Below are 13,898 nucleotides of genomic sequence, written 5' to 3'. Positions count from 1 at the left end.
AAACTGTCCAGCTCCGTGCCTACAATAGAGCCTGCCTTCCTCATCAGTTTGTCCAGGTGTGAGGCGTCCCTCTTCTTTATGCTGCCTCCCCAGCACACCACCGCATAGAAGAGGGCGCTCGCCACAACCGTCTGATAGAACATCTGCAGCATCTTATTGCAGATGTTGAAAGACGCCAGCCTTCTAAGGAAGTATAGTCGGCTCTGTCCTCTCTTACACAGAGCATCAGTATTGGCAGTCCAGTCCAATTTATCATCCAGCTGCACTCCCAGGTATTTATAGGTCTGCACCCTCTGCACACTGTCACCTCTGATGATCAAGGGGTCCATGAGGGGCCTGGTCCTCTTAAAATCCACCACTAGCTCCTTGGTTTTGCTGGTGTTCAGTTGTAGGTGGTTTGAGTCGCACCATTTAACAAAGTCCTTGATTAGGTTCCTATACTCCTCCTCCTGCCCACTCCTGATGCAGCCCACGATAGCAGTGTCGTCAACGAACTTTTGCACGTGGCAGGACTCTGAGTTGTATTGGAAGTCGAATGTATATAGGCTGAACAGGACCGGAGAAAGTACAGTCCCCTGCGGCGCTCCTGTGTTGCTGACCACAATGTCAGACCTGCAGTTCCCGAGACACGAGATCGATCGATCGATCGATTGATAGATAGATAGATAGACACTTTATTAATCCCAAGGGGAAATTCACATACTCCAGCAGCACCTTACTGATACAAAAAAACAATATTAAATTAAAGATTGATAATAATGCAGGTAAAAAACAGACAATATCTTTGTATAATGTTAATGTTTACCCCCCCAAACCCCCCCCGGTGGAATTGAAGAGTCGCATAGTTTGGGGGAGGAACGATCTTCTCAGTCTATCAGTGGAGCAGGACAGTGACAGCAGTCTGTCGCTGAAGCTGCTTCTCTGTCTGGAGATGACACTGTTTAGTGGATGCAGTGGATTTTCCATAACTGATAGGAGCCTGCTGAGCGCTCGTCGCTCTGCCACAGATGTCAAACTGTCCAGCTCCATGCCAACAATAGAGCCTGCCTTCCTCACCAGTTTGTCCAGGCGTGAGTCTGTCAGACTACGGTCTGTCTGTAAGATAGTCCACGATCCATCTCACCAGGTATGAATCTACTTCCATCTCTGTCAGCTTGTCCCTAAGGAGCAGAGGTTGGATGGTGTTGAAGGCTCTAGAAGTCCAGAAACATAATTCTTACACCATCACTGCCTTTGTCCAAGTGGGAGAGGGATCGGTGTAGCATGTAGATGATGGCATCCTCCGTTCCCACTCTCTCCAGGTATGCCAACTGCAGAGGGTTGAGGGCGTGGCAGACCTGTGGCCTCAGGTGGTGAAGCAACAGCCGCTCCATGGTCTTCATCACATGTGATGTCAGAGCGACAGGCCAGAAGTCATTCAGCTCACTAGGATACGATACCTTTGGTACTGGGGTGATGCAAGATGCTTTCGAAAGCCTCGGGACTCTCCCCTTTTCCAGGCTCAAGTTGATGATGCGCTGTAGAATACTCCCCAGCTCCAAATCACAGGCCTTCAGCAGTCGTGGCAATACTCCATCTGGACCCACTGCTTTGCTGGCATGAAGTCTCCTCAGCTCTCTGCTTACCTAGGCTGCTGTAATTGTGGGTGGGGGGAAACTCTCTCCTATGCTTGTATCAGCGGAATGATGGGTGGAGGGTGCAGTACTCCGAGGTGAGAGTGGGTTAGGGTGGTCAAACCTGTTAAAGAAGTTGTTCAACTGGTTTGCTCTCTCCATCTCTCTCGATGGTGGAATCCTGCTTTGAGCTGTAGCCAGTGATGATTTTCATCCCATCCCACACTTCCTTAATGCTGTTATTCTACAACTTCTGCTCCAGCTTTCTCTTGTACTGCTCCTTCGCCGCCCTGAGATGGACTCAAAGTTCCTTCTTCATGTGCTTGAGCTCATGCTGATCACCGCCTTTAAAAGCCCTTTTCTTCTGGTTCAAAAGGCCCTTGATGTCACTTGCAATCCATGGCTTGTTGTTTGCATAGCAGCATACTGTTCTTACAGGAACTACAATGTCAATACAGAAGTTGATGTAGTCAGTAGTGCAGTCAACAACAACCTCCTCAATGTTCTCACTATATGATCCCCGCAAGATATCCCAGTCCGTAGTTCCAAAGCCGTCTCTCAGAGCTCAAATGACTCAGGCGTCACCAAGAGTGGCAGCCTTTTCAGCAGCTCCGTGTACGACTTTATTTTTCTACCTTTTATTTTTCTCTTTATTATTTTTTATTGATCACTCCTATCACTTTCTTTTATGTGGATTCGTTCCCTGTACACTTTTACAACGTGGACATAGATTTTTACACGCCGAGACTCATCTATTCAAGTAGTCAACTTCAAGCGCTAAGAACAAATGTCAGTGTCAGCGTGGTTCCTTTTGTGAATTTCCCCTTGGGATTAATAAAGTATCTATCTACCTATCTATCTATCTATCTATCAGAGCCTGCTCTGCCTCAGGGGACCACTTCCTGAATGAGCGTGTGGTTGTAGGTAGCTCTCTCACTGGCTTACTTGGCCAGCTCTATTGACCTTCTCTCTCTCTCTCTCTCATTTTTCCTAGGGCACGAAGCGGAAGCAAAGCAGAAGCGGACAATGGCCGACAGTGAGGTGAATCGCATTGCAACTGTAGTCGAGGAACTCCAGGCACTCGATGAACAGATTCAGAATCTTCTGTCCAGACGAAGATACCTCAGAGATCTGAAGGCTCGGCTGTTGGATAAACCGTCCTCGCCATCTGTTATCGGCGTAACATCAACCCCGCGTTGTGCCGCGCAAGTCACCTTCACCCCCGCGCCTCGTAGGAGCGACACCGATGATGACCTCGGTGTATTTCAGCTATGCAGGCGGGGGTTCAAGGCCAGAACACCTCCATCGGCACAGGCAAGCATCGTAACCCAGAACCGGTTTGACCCTCTAAGCGTCCCCAGTTCGCCTTCAGCTCCTGGTGATGTAATTGTGGTAGGTGATTCTATTGTTAGGAACCTCAATATCACTTGCCCTAATAGAAAATCTTTTGTTTCTTGTTTTCCCGGTGCTCGTGTCCGAGATGTGACGAGACGTGCACCGGCGATCTACAAGAACAGGGCAGTTGGAGCCATTGTTATACATGCTGGCGTAAACGACATAAGGCACCGACAGTCCGAGATCCTCAAGGCAGACTTCACTGCATTAATTAAAGACACAAAGGAGAGGACCCCATCGGCAAAGATATTCATCTCGGGTCCACTCCCTCTCGTCAGACGATCAAACGAGTATTACAGTCGTCTGCTTGGTTTAAACAACTGGCTGCAGGGCTTCTGCAAGAATCAAGACATCGGCTTCATTAACAACTGGGACCTCTTTTGGGAAAGACCGCGTTTCTTCAAGCGAGATGGACTGCATCCGAACAGCTTCGGCGCCCGGGTCCTCTCCGAAAACATATCGAAGGTAATTCGTTTATCTTGACTATCTATCTCTGCTTTTAACCCCTTCCGAAATGCCACTCCTGTGTTTGGTCATGATAATTGTTTAAAAAAATCTTCCATAAAAGTGCGCAACATAAATACTGTAATAACCAATCTTAATGCACATAGAAAATCTAGGCAATACGGCATAAACGCCAATAATTTAATTAAAGTTACTACTTTAGATGAACAATGTATTAAAACTGTAAAAACAGATCATAGATTAAACAAAAAATACACACAGAGCGGCGCTAATAAAAATAACTTAATTCCTGTTCCCTATATCAATAACGCACATAGTATTCATCTCTGCTCCTCCGAAACATTGAATATGGCACTATTAAATATTAGAGCTTTAACTAACAAGACGTTTTTTATCAACGACATTATTAGTGAAAAAAAAATATATTTTATTGCACTAAGTGAAACGTGGCTTAGCTCAGATGGCGCAGCTGTTTTAATCGAATCTGCGCCTCCGGATTATAGTTTTACTCGTGCTGATCGCCAAGGAAAGAGAGGTGGAGGGCTAGCAAACATTTACTCTAGCAGGTTAAAATGTAAAAATATCAGTTTTGGTAAGTTCAAGTCTTTTGAGTATCTCGCCATTGTTATTCAGGGAGATTCTCACGTTCTAGTATTATCCGTGTATAGACCTCCTAAATTCAACGCGTCTTTCTTTGAGGAATTCTCTGACTTGATGTCAATCTTAATTACGAACTATGACGCACTCTTAATAGTCGGCGACTTTAATTTTCATGTAGATAATCAATGTGACCAAAAAGTAAAAGAATTTATGAACCTCCTGGACTCTTTTGATTTGAGACAGCTCGTTAATCAGCCTACACATAAAGCAGGTCATACGTTAGACTTAGTAATTACTAAAGGACTAAAAGTTGATATAAAGCAGGTCATTGATACGGGTCTTTCAGACCATTTTCTTCTACTTTTTAATATAGAAATAATGATAGAAAACACTCATGAGAAGCATATTGTTAAAAAACGCTTCTTTGACTCATCAGCAACTTTAAAACTTACAAACATTCTAACCAATCAGTCCGTTTATAGTGCCAACTATAATAGCGAGGAGAATGTAAATAGTAAGGTGGAAAGATTTAATACTAAAGTGAGGGCTGCTGTTGACATAGTTGCACCTGAAAAGACAGTTAAAAAATCTTCTAGCATTGTTATACCTTGGAAGACCCAAAGAGTGTCTGATTTAAAGAGAACATGCCGTAGAGCTGAGCGTAAATGGAGGAAGACTAAACTAACTATTGACTATGAGATATTAAAAGTTAAAATAACAGAATACAATAACACAGTCCGTCTTGAGAGGCGCTGCTATTTCTCTAAGATTATAAATAACAATGCTAGTAATCCCAGAGTCTTATTTTCGACAATTGATCATCTGTTAAACCCAGGTAACTCAAAGGAATGCCTCCTAAGTACTTCCAGTAAAACCTGTGAGGCTGTCGCTGTATTTTTCAATCAAAAAATTAATGATATTAGAAATAACATAGTATATCTCCCCAACACTAAGGATCCCCCGAAACCCCAGTACTCCATAATAAATAAATTAGAGTCTTTCACTAGGATAGATTTACCTGATTTACATAAAATAATTTCTCAAATGAAACCATCCACCTGTGCCCTTGACCCAATACCAACAAATTTTTTCAAAGAAGTATCGGGTGTGCTTATTGATAATGTTCTTGACATAGTAAATTCGTCATTAGATACGGGGGTCTTCCCAGACTGTCTTAAGACTGCGGTAATTAAACCCCTACTTAAGAAAAATAATCTCGACCCCTCTGCTCTTGAAAATTATAGACCCATCTCTAACCTGCCTTTCTTAAGTAAAATTCTAGAGAAGGCAGTCATTATGCAGTTAAATGAGCACCTCAATAAACATGCTATTCTTGATAAATTTCAGTCAGGTTTTAGAACAAATCACAGCACAGAAACTGCACTCGTTAAAGTAGTAAATGACTTGCGGGTAAATGCAGACAGAGGCCATTTATCTGTTCTCATCCTCTTAGATCTGAGTGCCGCATTTGACACTATTGATCATAATATTCTTAAGAATCGCCTTAGTCAATGGGTGGGCCTCTCTGGCAGTGTCTTAAACTGGTTTGAATCCTACCTGGCAGGGAGAAAATTCTTTGTTAGTTGTGGTAATTATAACTCAAAGACACATGATATTCTATATGGTGTTCCACAAGGCTCTATCCTGGGTCCGCTGCTCTTCTCAATCTACATGCTTCCATTAGGTCAGATTATCTCGGGACATAACGTGAGCTACCACAGCTATGCTGATGACACACAGCTGTATTTATCAATAGCACCTGATGACCCCAAATCTCTTGATTCGCTAACACAATGTCTAACCTGTATCTCAGAATGGATGAATAGTAACTTTCTCAAATTAAATAAAGAAAAAACCGAAATCTTAGTGATTGGCAATAATGGATACAATGAGGCTATTAGAAATAAACTGGATGCATTAGGATTAAAAGTCAAATCGGAGGTAAAAAGCTTAGGGGTAACCGTTGATTGTAATCTGAATTTTAAATCGCATATTAATAAAATCACTAGGACAGCATTTTTTCACCTAAGGAACATAGCAAAAGTTAGACCTCTTATATCATCGAAAGATGCAGAGAAATTAGTTCATGCGTTTGTCTTTAGTCGGCTAGATTACTGTAATGCACTCCTCTCAGGACTACCCAAAAAAGACATCAATCGTTTGCAGTTAGTGCAGAATGCAGCTGCTAGAATCCTTACCAGGAAAAGAAAATCCGAACACATTTCTCCAGTTTTGATGTCACTACACTGGTTACCTGTGTCATTCAGAATTGACTTTAAAATTCTGCTTATGGTTTATAAAGCTTTAAATAATCTCGCCCCGTCTTATATATCGGAATGTCTGACACCTTATATTCCAAATCGCAACCTCAGATCCTCAACTGAGTGTCTCCTTAGAATTCCAAGAGCAAAACTTAAAAGAAGTGGTGAGGCGGCCTTCTGCTGTTATGCACCTAAAATCTGGAATAGCCTGCCAGTAGGAATTCGCCAGGCTAATACAGTGGAGCACTTTAAAAAACTACTGAAAACACATTACTTTAACATGGCCTTCTCATAACTTCACTGTAATTTAATCCTGACACTCTGTATATCCAATTCATTATAATAACTATTCATTCAAAATTTGTACTAACCCCTACTCTCTCTTCTGTTTCCTTTTCCGGTGTCCTATTGGTGGTGGCTTGTGCCACCACCATCTACCCAAAGCACCATGATGTTCCAACAATGATGGATGGATTAAAAGCCAGAAGTCTGTATAACCATCAGCATCAAGTGACTCCGTGAGAACCCTAACTACAAAGAGGACTATTTCATTTATGTTAGGTAGAATGCCCAAAGGGGACTGGGCGGTCTCGTGGCCTGGAACCCCTACAGATTTTATTTTTTTCTCCAGCCTTCTGGAGTTTTTTTTTGTTTTTTCTGTCCACCCTGGCCATCGGACCTTACTCCTTTTTATGTTAACTAAGGTTGTCTTATTTTAATTTCTTATTTGTCTTTTATTCTTCTTTTCTTCATTATGTAAAGCACTTTGAGCTACTTTTTGTATGAAAATGTGCTATATAAATAAATGTTGTTGTTGTTGTTGTTGTCTTGGTTTGTAGCGAATGTGAAGCAGAACCAAGTTATGATCTGCTTTCCCAAGCGTAGGCAGCAGGGTGGTGCTGTATGCATCCTTAATGTTTGCATACAGTAGGCCAATAGTCCTATTTCCCCAGGTGTTACAATCCACATACTGGATTTTATTAATAATAATAATTACAGTAAATAACACAAAACACATTATGTACACTAGAATCAAGGAAAATTTGGCACTTAATTCATCAGTTGATTACAGACAGTTTATCATATGACAATTAAGCAGCCTTACTTCGTGCATGTAGAAACTGCTCTTAAATCTTGCAGTTTGGCCTTTAATAGTTCTATAATGCCAGCTTGATGGGATAAGGGAGAAAAAATATCTATAGACTTTTTAATTCGTTTCACTTTTCCCAGACAGTACTTGGCAAATATGCGCTGCAGAGATGGTATCCATGACCCAGTGTTGATCTGCCCTGTTTTTACCACCCTTACCCATCCTTAGCTGAACTGCTGCCATACTGGAACACAATGCAGCTTGTCAGGATGGAATCTACAGTACATTTATAAAAGTTGCTGAGGGCTGCTGGAAACATTTTGGCTTTCTTCAGACACTTGAGAAAGTAATGTCACTGACTGGCCTTTTTGATGATTGCTGTACTATGTTCTGTCCACATAAGATCATTGGAGATAGCAACCCCCAGGAATTTAAAACTGTTGACACTTTCCACAGCCTTGCACCCAATGAAAATGGGGGTGCGATTTAACTGCTGCTTCCTGAAATCAATAATCATTTCCTTAGTCTTGCCAACATTCAGAGAAAGGTTACTGTCCTGACACTACTCCAAGAGGAAACTTATCTACTCTCGACAGGCTGTCTCATCCTTGTGATCAAGCCAATTATTGTCGAATCATCAGCATACTTTATTACAGTATTAGAGCAGTATCTGGCAGTACAGCAGGGGACTCTGAACACTGCCTCAAGGGATGCCAGTGATCGTGATTGGCATGGACAAGGTGGGTCTACCAATCTGTACATGCTGGAGTCTGCCAGGCAGAAAGTCCAAGATCCAGTTGCACAGGGAGAAACTTAAACCTAAGTCAAGAAGACAGAAATGAAATGTACAAATAACAGTCTGACATAAGAGCTCTTTTAATTCCAGAAGTTCCAAGGTTCTGTGTAGTGCAAGGGCTACTGCATCCTCTGTAGACCTGTAGTGTTTATAAGTGAACTGTATGGGGTCCCAAGCTGTCTGGAATAGTGATCTTAATGTGCTCCAGCACCAGTCTCTCATAGAACTTAATAACTGGAGTTAAAACAACTGGATGATTATCATTAAGGCATGTCACATTATTTTTTTTAACATTTTTTTTTCATGGGCACTAAAATGACAGATGCATTTTAAAAGCATGTTGGAACTGTTGCTTTAGTCAGGGAAAGGTTAAATACATCACTCCGCATTTTAAAAACTCTTCAGCTAATGTGTTTGGGTCCAGCTGCCTTTGTAATGTTGATCTTACTGAAAGGTCACCATCTGCAGTGACAGTGAAGGTACAGATATGCTCTTCTGCTGGAATTCGTACTAGGGGCCCTCTGTTACTGCACTCAAAGTGGACATAAAACACATTGAACTCTGGTGAACTCTGAATGCTGGTATCTTATAAATCAACCAGCATCTGGATGCTCTTCCACATTCATAAGACATTATAAGTTTTGCTAGACCTAAAAGCCTGCCATACTGCCATTTTACCTATGCAATCATTTTCTAGAGTTCATATCTGCAGCTCTTATAGGCTTCTGTGTCATCAGACTGGAAAGCAATGATGTGAGCCTTTAGCATCCTATGAATTATTTGCTTACATTGAAGTTTCTGATTTGTAATATGACTGGACTGTTATCCTGGGAACATAGGCATCCATGTATTTCTTAACACTAGAATCACCAGAGCCTACAAAAAAACTCGTAGATCCAGCCCACCTTAAATCCGTTCGCACCTCTCCCTCAGCGTCTTTTGTCCTGTAAATGTGCCGATTAAGACAAGCAGCCTGCTATGCCATCCCCCCCGCTGCAGAACATGCACAAAGTTCTCCCAGCTCATGCCTTGATTGATTATCTGGGAGTGAAGTGCTAAGAGTTTGAGAGTGGAAATAATAGATAGTTATCTGGAACACATGCATTTCATGTGTGTTCCGTTTCTACAATAATCTGTGCAAACACATTGTTAAAACAAACGTTTTTCATATTTTAGTAGTAAATGACAAAATGTTGGCATAAGCTATATAATGTGTGAAGCCTGAAGTCCAAAGATCAAATAAACACTTCAACAAAAGGTTCAACGATGATACAACAGCTTCCGTGGCGTAGCAGTAAGATTTGATGACTTGTAATCAAGAGTCCCCAGTTCGATCCCGATTGACTCCTATATTTGACGTTTTCAGTAGTAAGCTGCTCTTATCTATATATATATAAAATCCCTATGTGCATCCAGGTGTCCGTGTGTGGGTGTCTTCTGGTGAAGTGCGCATGCGCGGGGTGTACCGACGCGCACGCCTGTATTACCGCCAGAGAAAATTAAAGGTATATTACGGACGTACAAGCCAGCGGACGTACAAGACGGTATCCTTCAATAAGGGCGTGCACAAAAAGGCGAGCCTCAAAAGGGCGACCTCAATTGGGCGCAGCGAATAAAGGCGCGCGTAAATAAAGATCTGCACCTTTGTTGCTCTTCACATATTCCAGAGCCATTTGAACTAAATTATCTACAAAACGCCTTTATTCGCCGCACTCAATTGAGGTCGCCCTTTTGAAGCTCGCCTTTTTGTGCGCGCCCTTATTGAATAGAGCTGTACAAGACAATATTGCTGTCACAGAAAACTGAAGACACACAATACACGGCGGCAGCCCACGAAGAACGGTCAGTTCAGCAAGTAAACATCAACAAAAGAAAGGCTGAAAGAAAGAAAAATATGACCAATAAAAAGAATGAGGTCAAAGTCCCTTGCCATTTAATATACACTGTTCCTACTAATGTTTATGCACTACTGTTCTAGCGCCCGTTATTGTTACGGCTAAATGACTAGTTGTTAATATTATACAGCACACACATACATTTGGTTTGCGTCTGTAACAGACGGTGTACATTTATAGGACTTGTAAAAGTTACCTTTTTTTCCCCTTTTATTCTCTCACTCACGATCGCGATACATACTACCGCCCTAGGGATCTAACGCTGTTAGTTTTTATTTGAAACTGGGAGTAACTGTAGATGTGAGTGGTGTTTTGAGGCAATGGAACGGGACATTCTCTGATCTGGAGGGATAAAAGCTGACACACAAACACTGGTGAATCTGTCTTCGTATCTCACCGTCACTTGATTTTTTTCAATCAATTTCGAGTGAGCGAGCGCAAGCGAGAGAGCCCAAGCAGGGGTGTTTTGGCCAACACCCAGTGGGGCAGAAGGAAGCGGTTGCTCCAGCTGAGTGATCAAGGAGCTGGGGGGTATTTTCCGTACGTCGCTTAAATCATCCGAGATCAGGTGCCTCATCTTGGATAAGTTAATGCCGGTGACACTCATCCGGGTTAGGTCGGTTTTTCAAATGCAGCCGTGTATTAGATTAGTCGAGCTGGATCTAATCATACGAGATGAATGCGCGCGCCCGCGCTAAGTGAAAAGCCCATATATATTGAGTCTAGAAAACATGATCAGCAAGTCTTTGATAGGCTGTAACAAAATGACGAAAGAACGGGCGCATTTTTTTTTCACACACGCGGTGCAAGACCTTTTATTCGAAGGACATGAAGAATTTTAAGATTTAATATGCACAAGGAGTAACACTGCAAATGCAGCCCAGACCAGAAGAGACGGCTGGCAAAAAGTGGCCATCAAATTAAACGCTAAGTAGTGTGCACTGTACTTACTGAATGCAGCGTTTCATTTCCTATGTGTCAGATTAATTATTATTTAATATGTCATAAATTCCAGATCAAACGTGAGCACAAGGAGAACACGGGAACAGGTTAAAGTTTCCAGACTTTGTCCTGTTCTTACGCAACACAGTACTGAAGTATTGTTTAATGCCCAATTCACCTCACGTATAGATTACTGTAATGCTATTGTATCTGGCATTCCACAAAAACACATCCATCGCTTACAACTACTTCAAAATTCTGCTGCCAGGATAATATCCTGCTGTTATAAATCCACTGAACATATTACACCTATTCTCTCTCAACTTCACTGGCTCCCTGTTAACTACAGAATACAATACTAAATACCGCTCTTAACATTTAAAGCTCTCCACAACCTCACTGATCTCCTCCAGACTCACTCCTCTCACTCACTCAGATCCTGTAATTTGAGAGTATTCAGTCTGTCAATATGGTGCAGCCTTAGTTTGTGGAAGACAGACACAACTAAAGACATGGGCATAAAATGATGGTTGTCAATTTCAAACTGTGTCTCCTCAATGTGCTCCTTGAGAAAAAACATCATCAAGTTTGAGAAATGTTAACAGCTAACAGCAATCTACATAGTCACTAAATACGTTTAGCCAAAACGTCGTTTGGAGGCTCACTTGAGCACATAAATGCATAGCTTTGCTAGCTTAGCTAAAGTAAAGATTATAAAACGGGATTTTATCCCCCAGGATCTGGTTTGAAGCGTACAGCGGTTTGTACAATCCCAAGCAGCACATTATTCAATACTTCACTCCACAGCAGTGCCGCTCACAATATGGCGGCGACGCTGATGTACGATTCTGCTAGTCATGAGGCGTCTAGTTATTCTATGTCTGTTTAAATATGTCAGCATGGCAACTTGTTGGCGTGCACGCTTTACCTCAAGTTTAGTTTACAGGTTGTGTTGTGGTGTTTGGGCGCCACTTACTGACTTTGGGAAGCCGTTGGGTTTGACTCTTGGGCACTGTGCGAGTGTGCTTTTGGCGCGGGTTGCGTCTGGCATCCGTGCATATATACAACCTTTGTAAACATTACTAAACAAAGGTTTTATATGCGGTGGTGTGCGCGTTCGGGTGGCGGTTGTATTGTGACCTGAAGTTTAGTTTACAGGTTGTGTTGTTTGGGCGCTACCTACTGAGTCTGGGAAGCCGCTGGGTTTGACTCTGGGGCGCTGAGTTGCAGTGCGCGTGCGCTTCGGTGCGTCTGGCGTCCGTGCATATATACAACCTTTGTTTAGTAATATAGATAATTAACTATTATTGTGCTTAAAAATCTTTAAAACAATATATATATATTTACATACAGCTCGTATGGTCCAGAACGGATTAATTGTATTTACATAAAATCCTATGGGGGAAATTACTTTGGGTCACGACCAAATCGGGTTGCGACCAGAGTTTTGGAACGGATTACGGTCGTGACCTGAGGTTCTACTGTATATGGAAATGCAGAACACATTGACCATTTTTTGTCATGAAGTACTGCTGCCAACAACCCAACCTCGTTTCCTTCTAATTAATAAAAAAACAATGGGGAAAAATAGAGTCCATGATTCCAGTGTAAATTATATTACCAACACAGGCTGAACTTAACTTTAATAATAAAGGATATATTTCCTACACACACAGTTGCTCCCCTGGAATAAAATTAGTAACAATTAACTGATAAAGGACAAAACAATGATTATGTACATTAATAATGCTCCATGCCATTAGACTTGGGAAACAACAAACTGGTCTTAGGAGTATGAGAGTATATTCTTAATGTACTGCACTGTCAAGTCTCCAAATTTCAGCCCAACCAAGAACAGGGAGAAACAGCAAAAAAGAGAAATATAAAATGGAAAAGTGTGACCTATTTTGCATCAACTATAAATGAGGAGTCTAAATGGCCCAGTGTCACTGTGTTGCACTTTTGACTCCTGGTGAAGCCAATATTCAGATGATTTCAGACTACAAATAGTGAACCATCTAGCCGTTACACAGCTGAAACCCTCAGTGTGAGACAATAATTATATGAAAATATTTTAATTTAATAATAAAATCCATGTTATTGAAGGTCCCAGATCACATGTACATTGTAATCCCCTCTGTACATTAAACTATAATATTCTAGAGAAGGCAAAGCCAGAAGAGAATTATTATTATTATTTAAGTAAGCAACACTATTCTCTCATCTATCCTTGCTGCCACTAATAAGATTTTGTTTGGCTAAATTTAAGCATTAAATAAAGTTTACTTACGGAATGTTATCCAATGATGAAATGATGGAATTTAAAACTTTATCTGTGGCTCCACGCAAGTTCCGATTTGATGCTTCTAATTTGGTCCGTACCTCTTCATAGGATAAAGCTTGCTCAGTTGTCACATCATAAGGCAATTTACTATTAAGTTAAAAAAAAAAAAATAGATAATTACAAAAGCAATTAGAAGTGACATTACACTTCATTTCTTACTTTTTAAAATTTTATTGATTTTATTATATTCATTCCATACAAATAGATCAATTTTTACAAAAAATAGGATTGAAAACAAATCAATCCCCATCCCCTGAGAAAGAGAACATGGTCAATGGAGTAAAACTTAAAGCAAGTAAAAATAAATAAATTGATGAGTTTAATACAGTAATCCCTCACCTATCGCGGGGGTTACGTTCCAGAGCCCCCCGCGATAGGTGAAAATCCGCGAAGTAGCGACCTATATTTATTTTATTATTTATACATATTTTAAGGCTTTATAAACCCTTCCCACACTCTTATAAACCTTTCTCACTCTCTTGTTAACCTTTCCCACT

At 41.3% G+C, this 13,898-nt stretch overlaps 1 protein-coding gene across 1 annotated transcript in view; it reads right to left on the bottom strand.

Annotated features, from left to right (window-relative positions):
• iqgap2 (IQ motif containing GTPase activating protein 2) overlaps positions 1–13,898 on the bottom strand; it is a 234,051-nt gene that overhangs the window by 37,582 nt on the left and 182,571 nt on the right. Inside the window, exon 27 of the mRNA XM_028805697.2 lies at positions 13,348–13,488. Within this exon, the coding sequence (XP_028661530.2) occupies positions 13,348–13,488 (141 nt within the window). The remainder of the gene's footprint in view (positions 1–13,347; positions 13,489–13,898) is intronic.

This window comes from Erpetoichthys calabaricus, chromosome 7, assembly GCF_900747795.2.
Source record: "Erpetoichthys calabaricus chromosome 7, fErpCal1.3, whole genome shotgun sequence".
Lineage (NCBI taxonomy): Eukaryota > Metazoa > Chordata > Cladistia > Polypteriformes > Polypteridae > Erpetoichthys > Erpetoichthys calabaricus.
The sequence above is the reverse complement of the archived record's forward strand: the minus strand, read 5'-3'. Positions and strand labels throughout refer to the sequence as shown.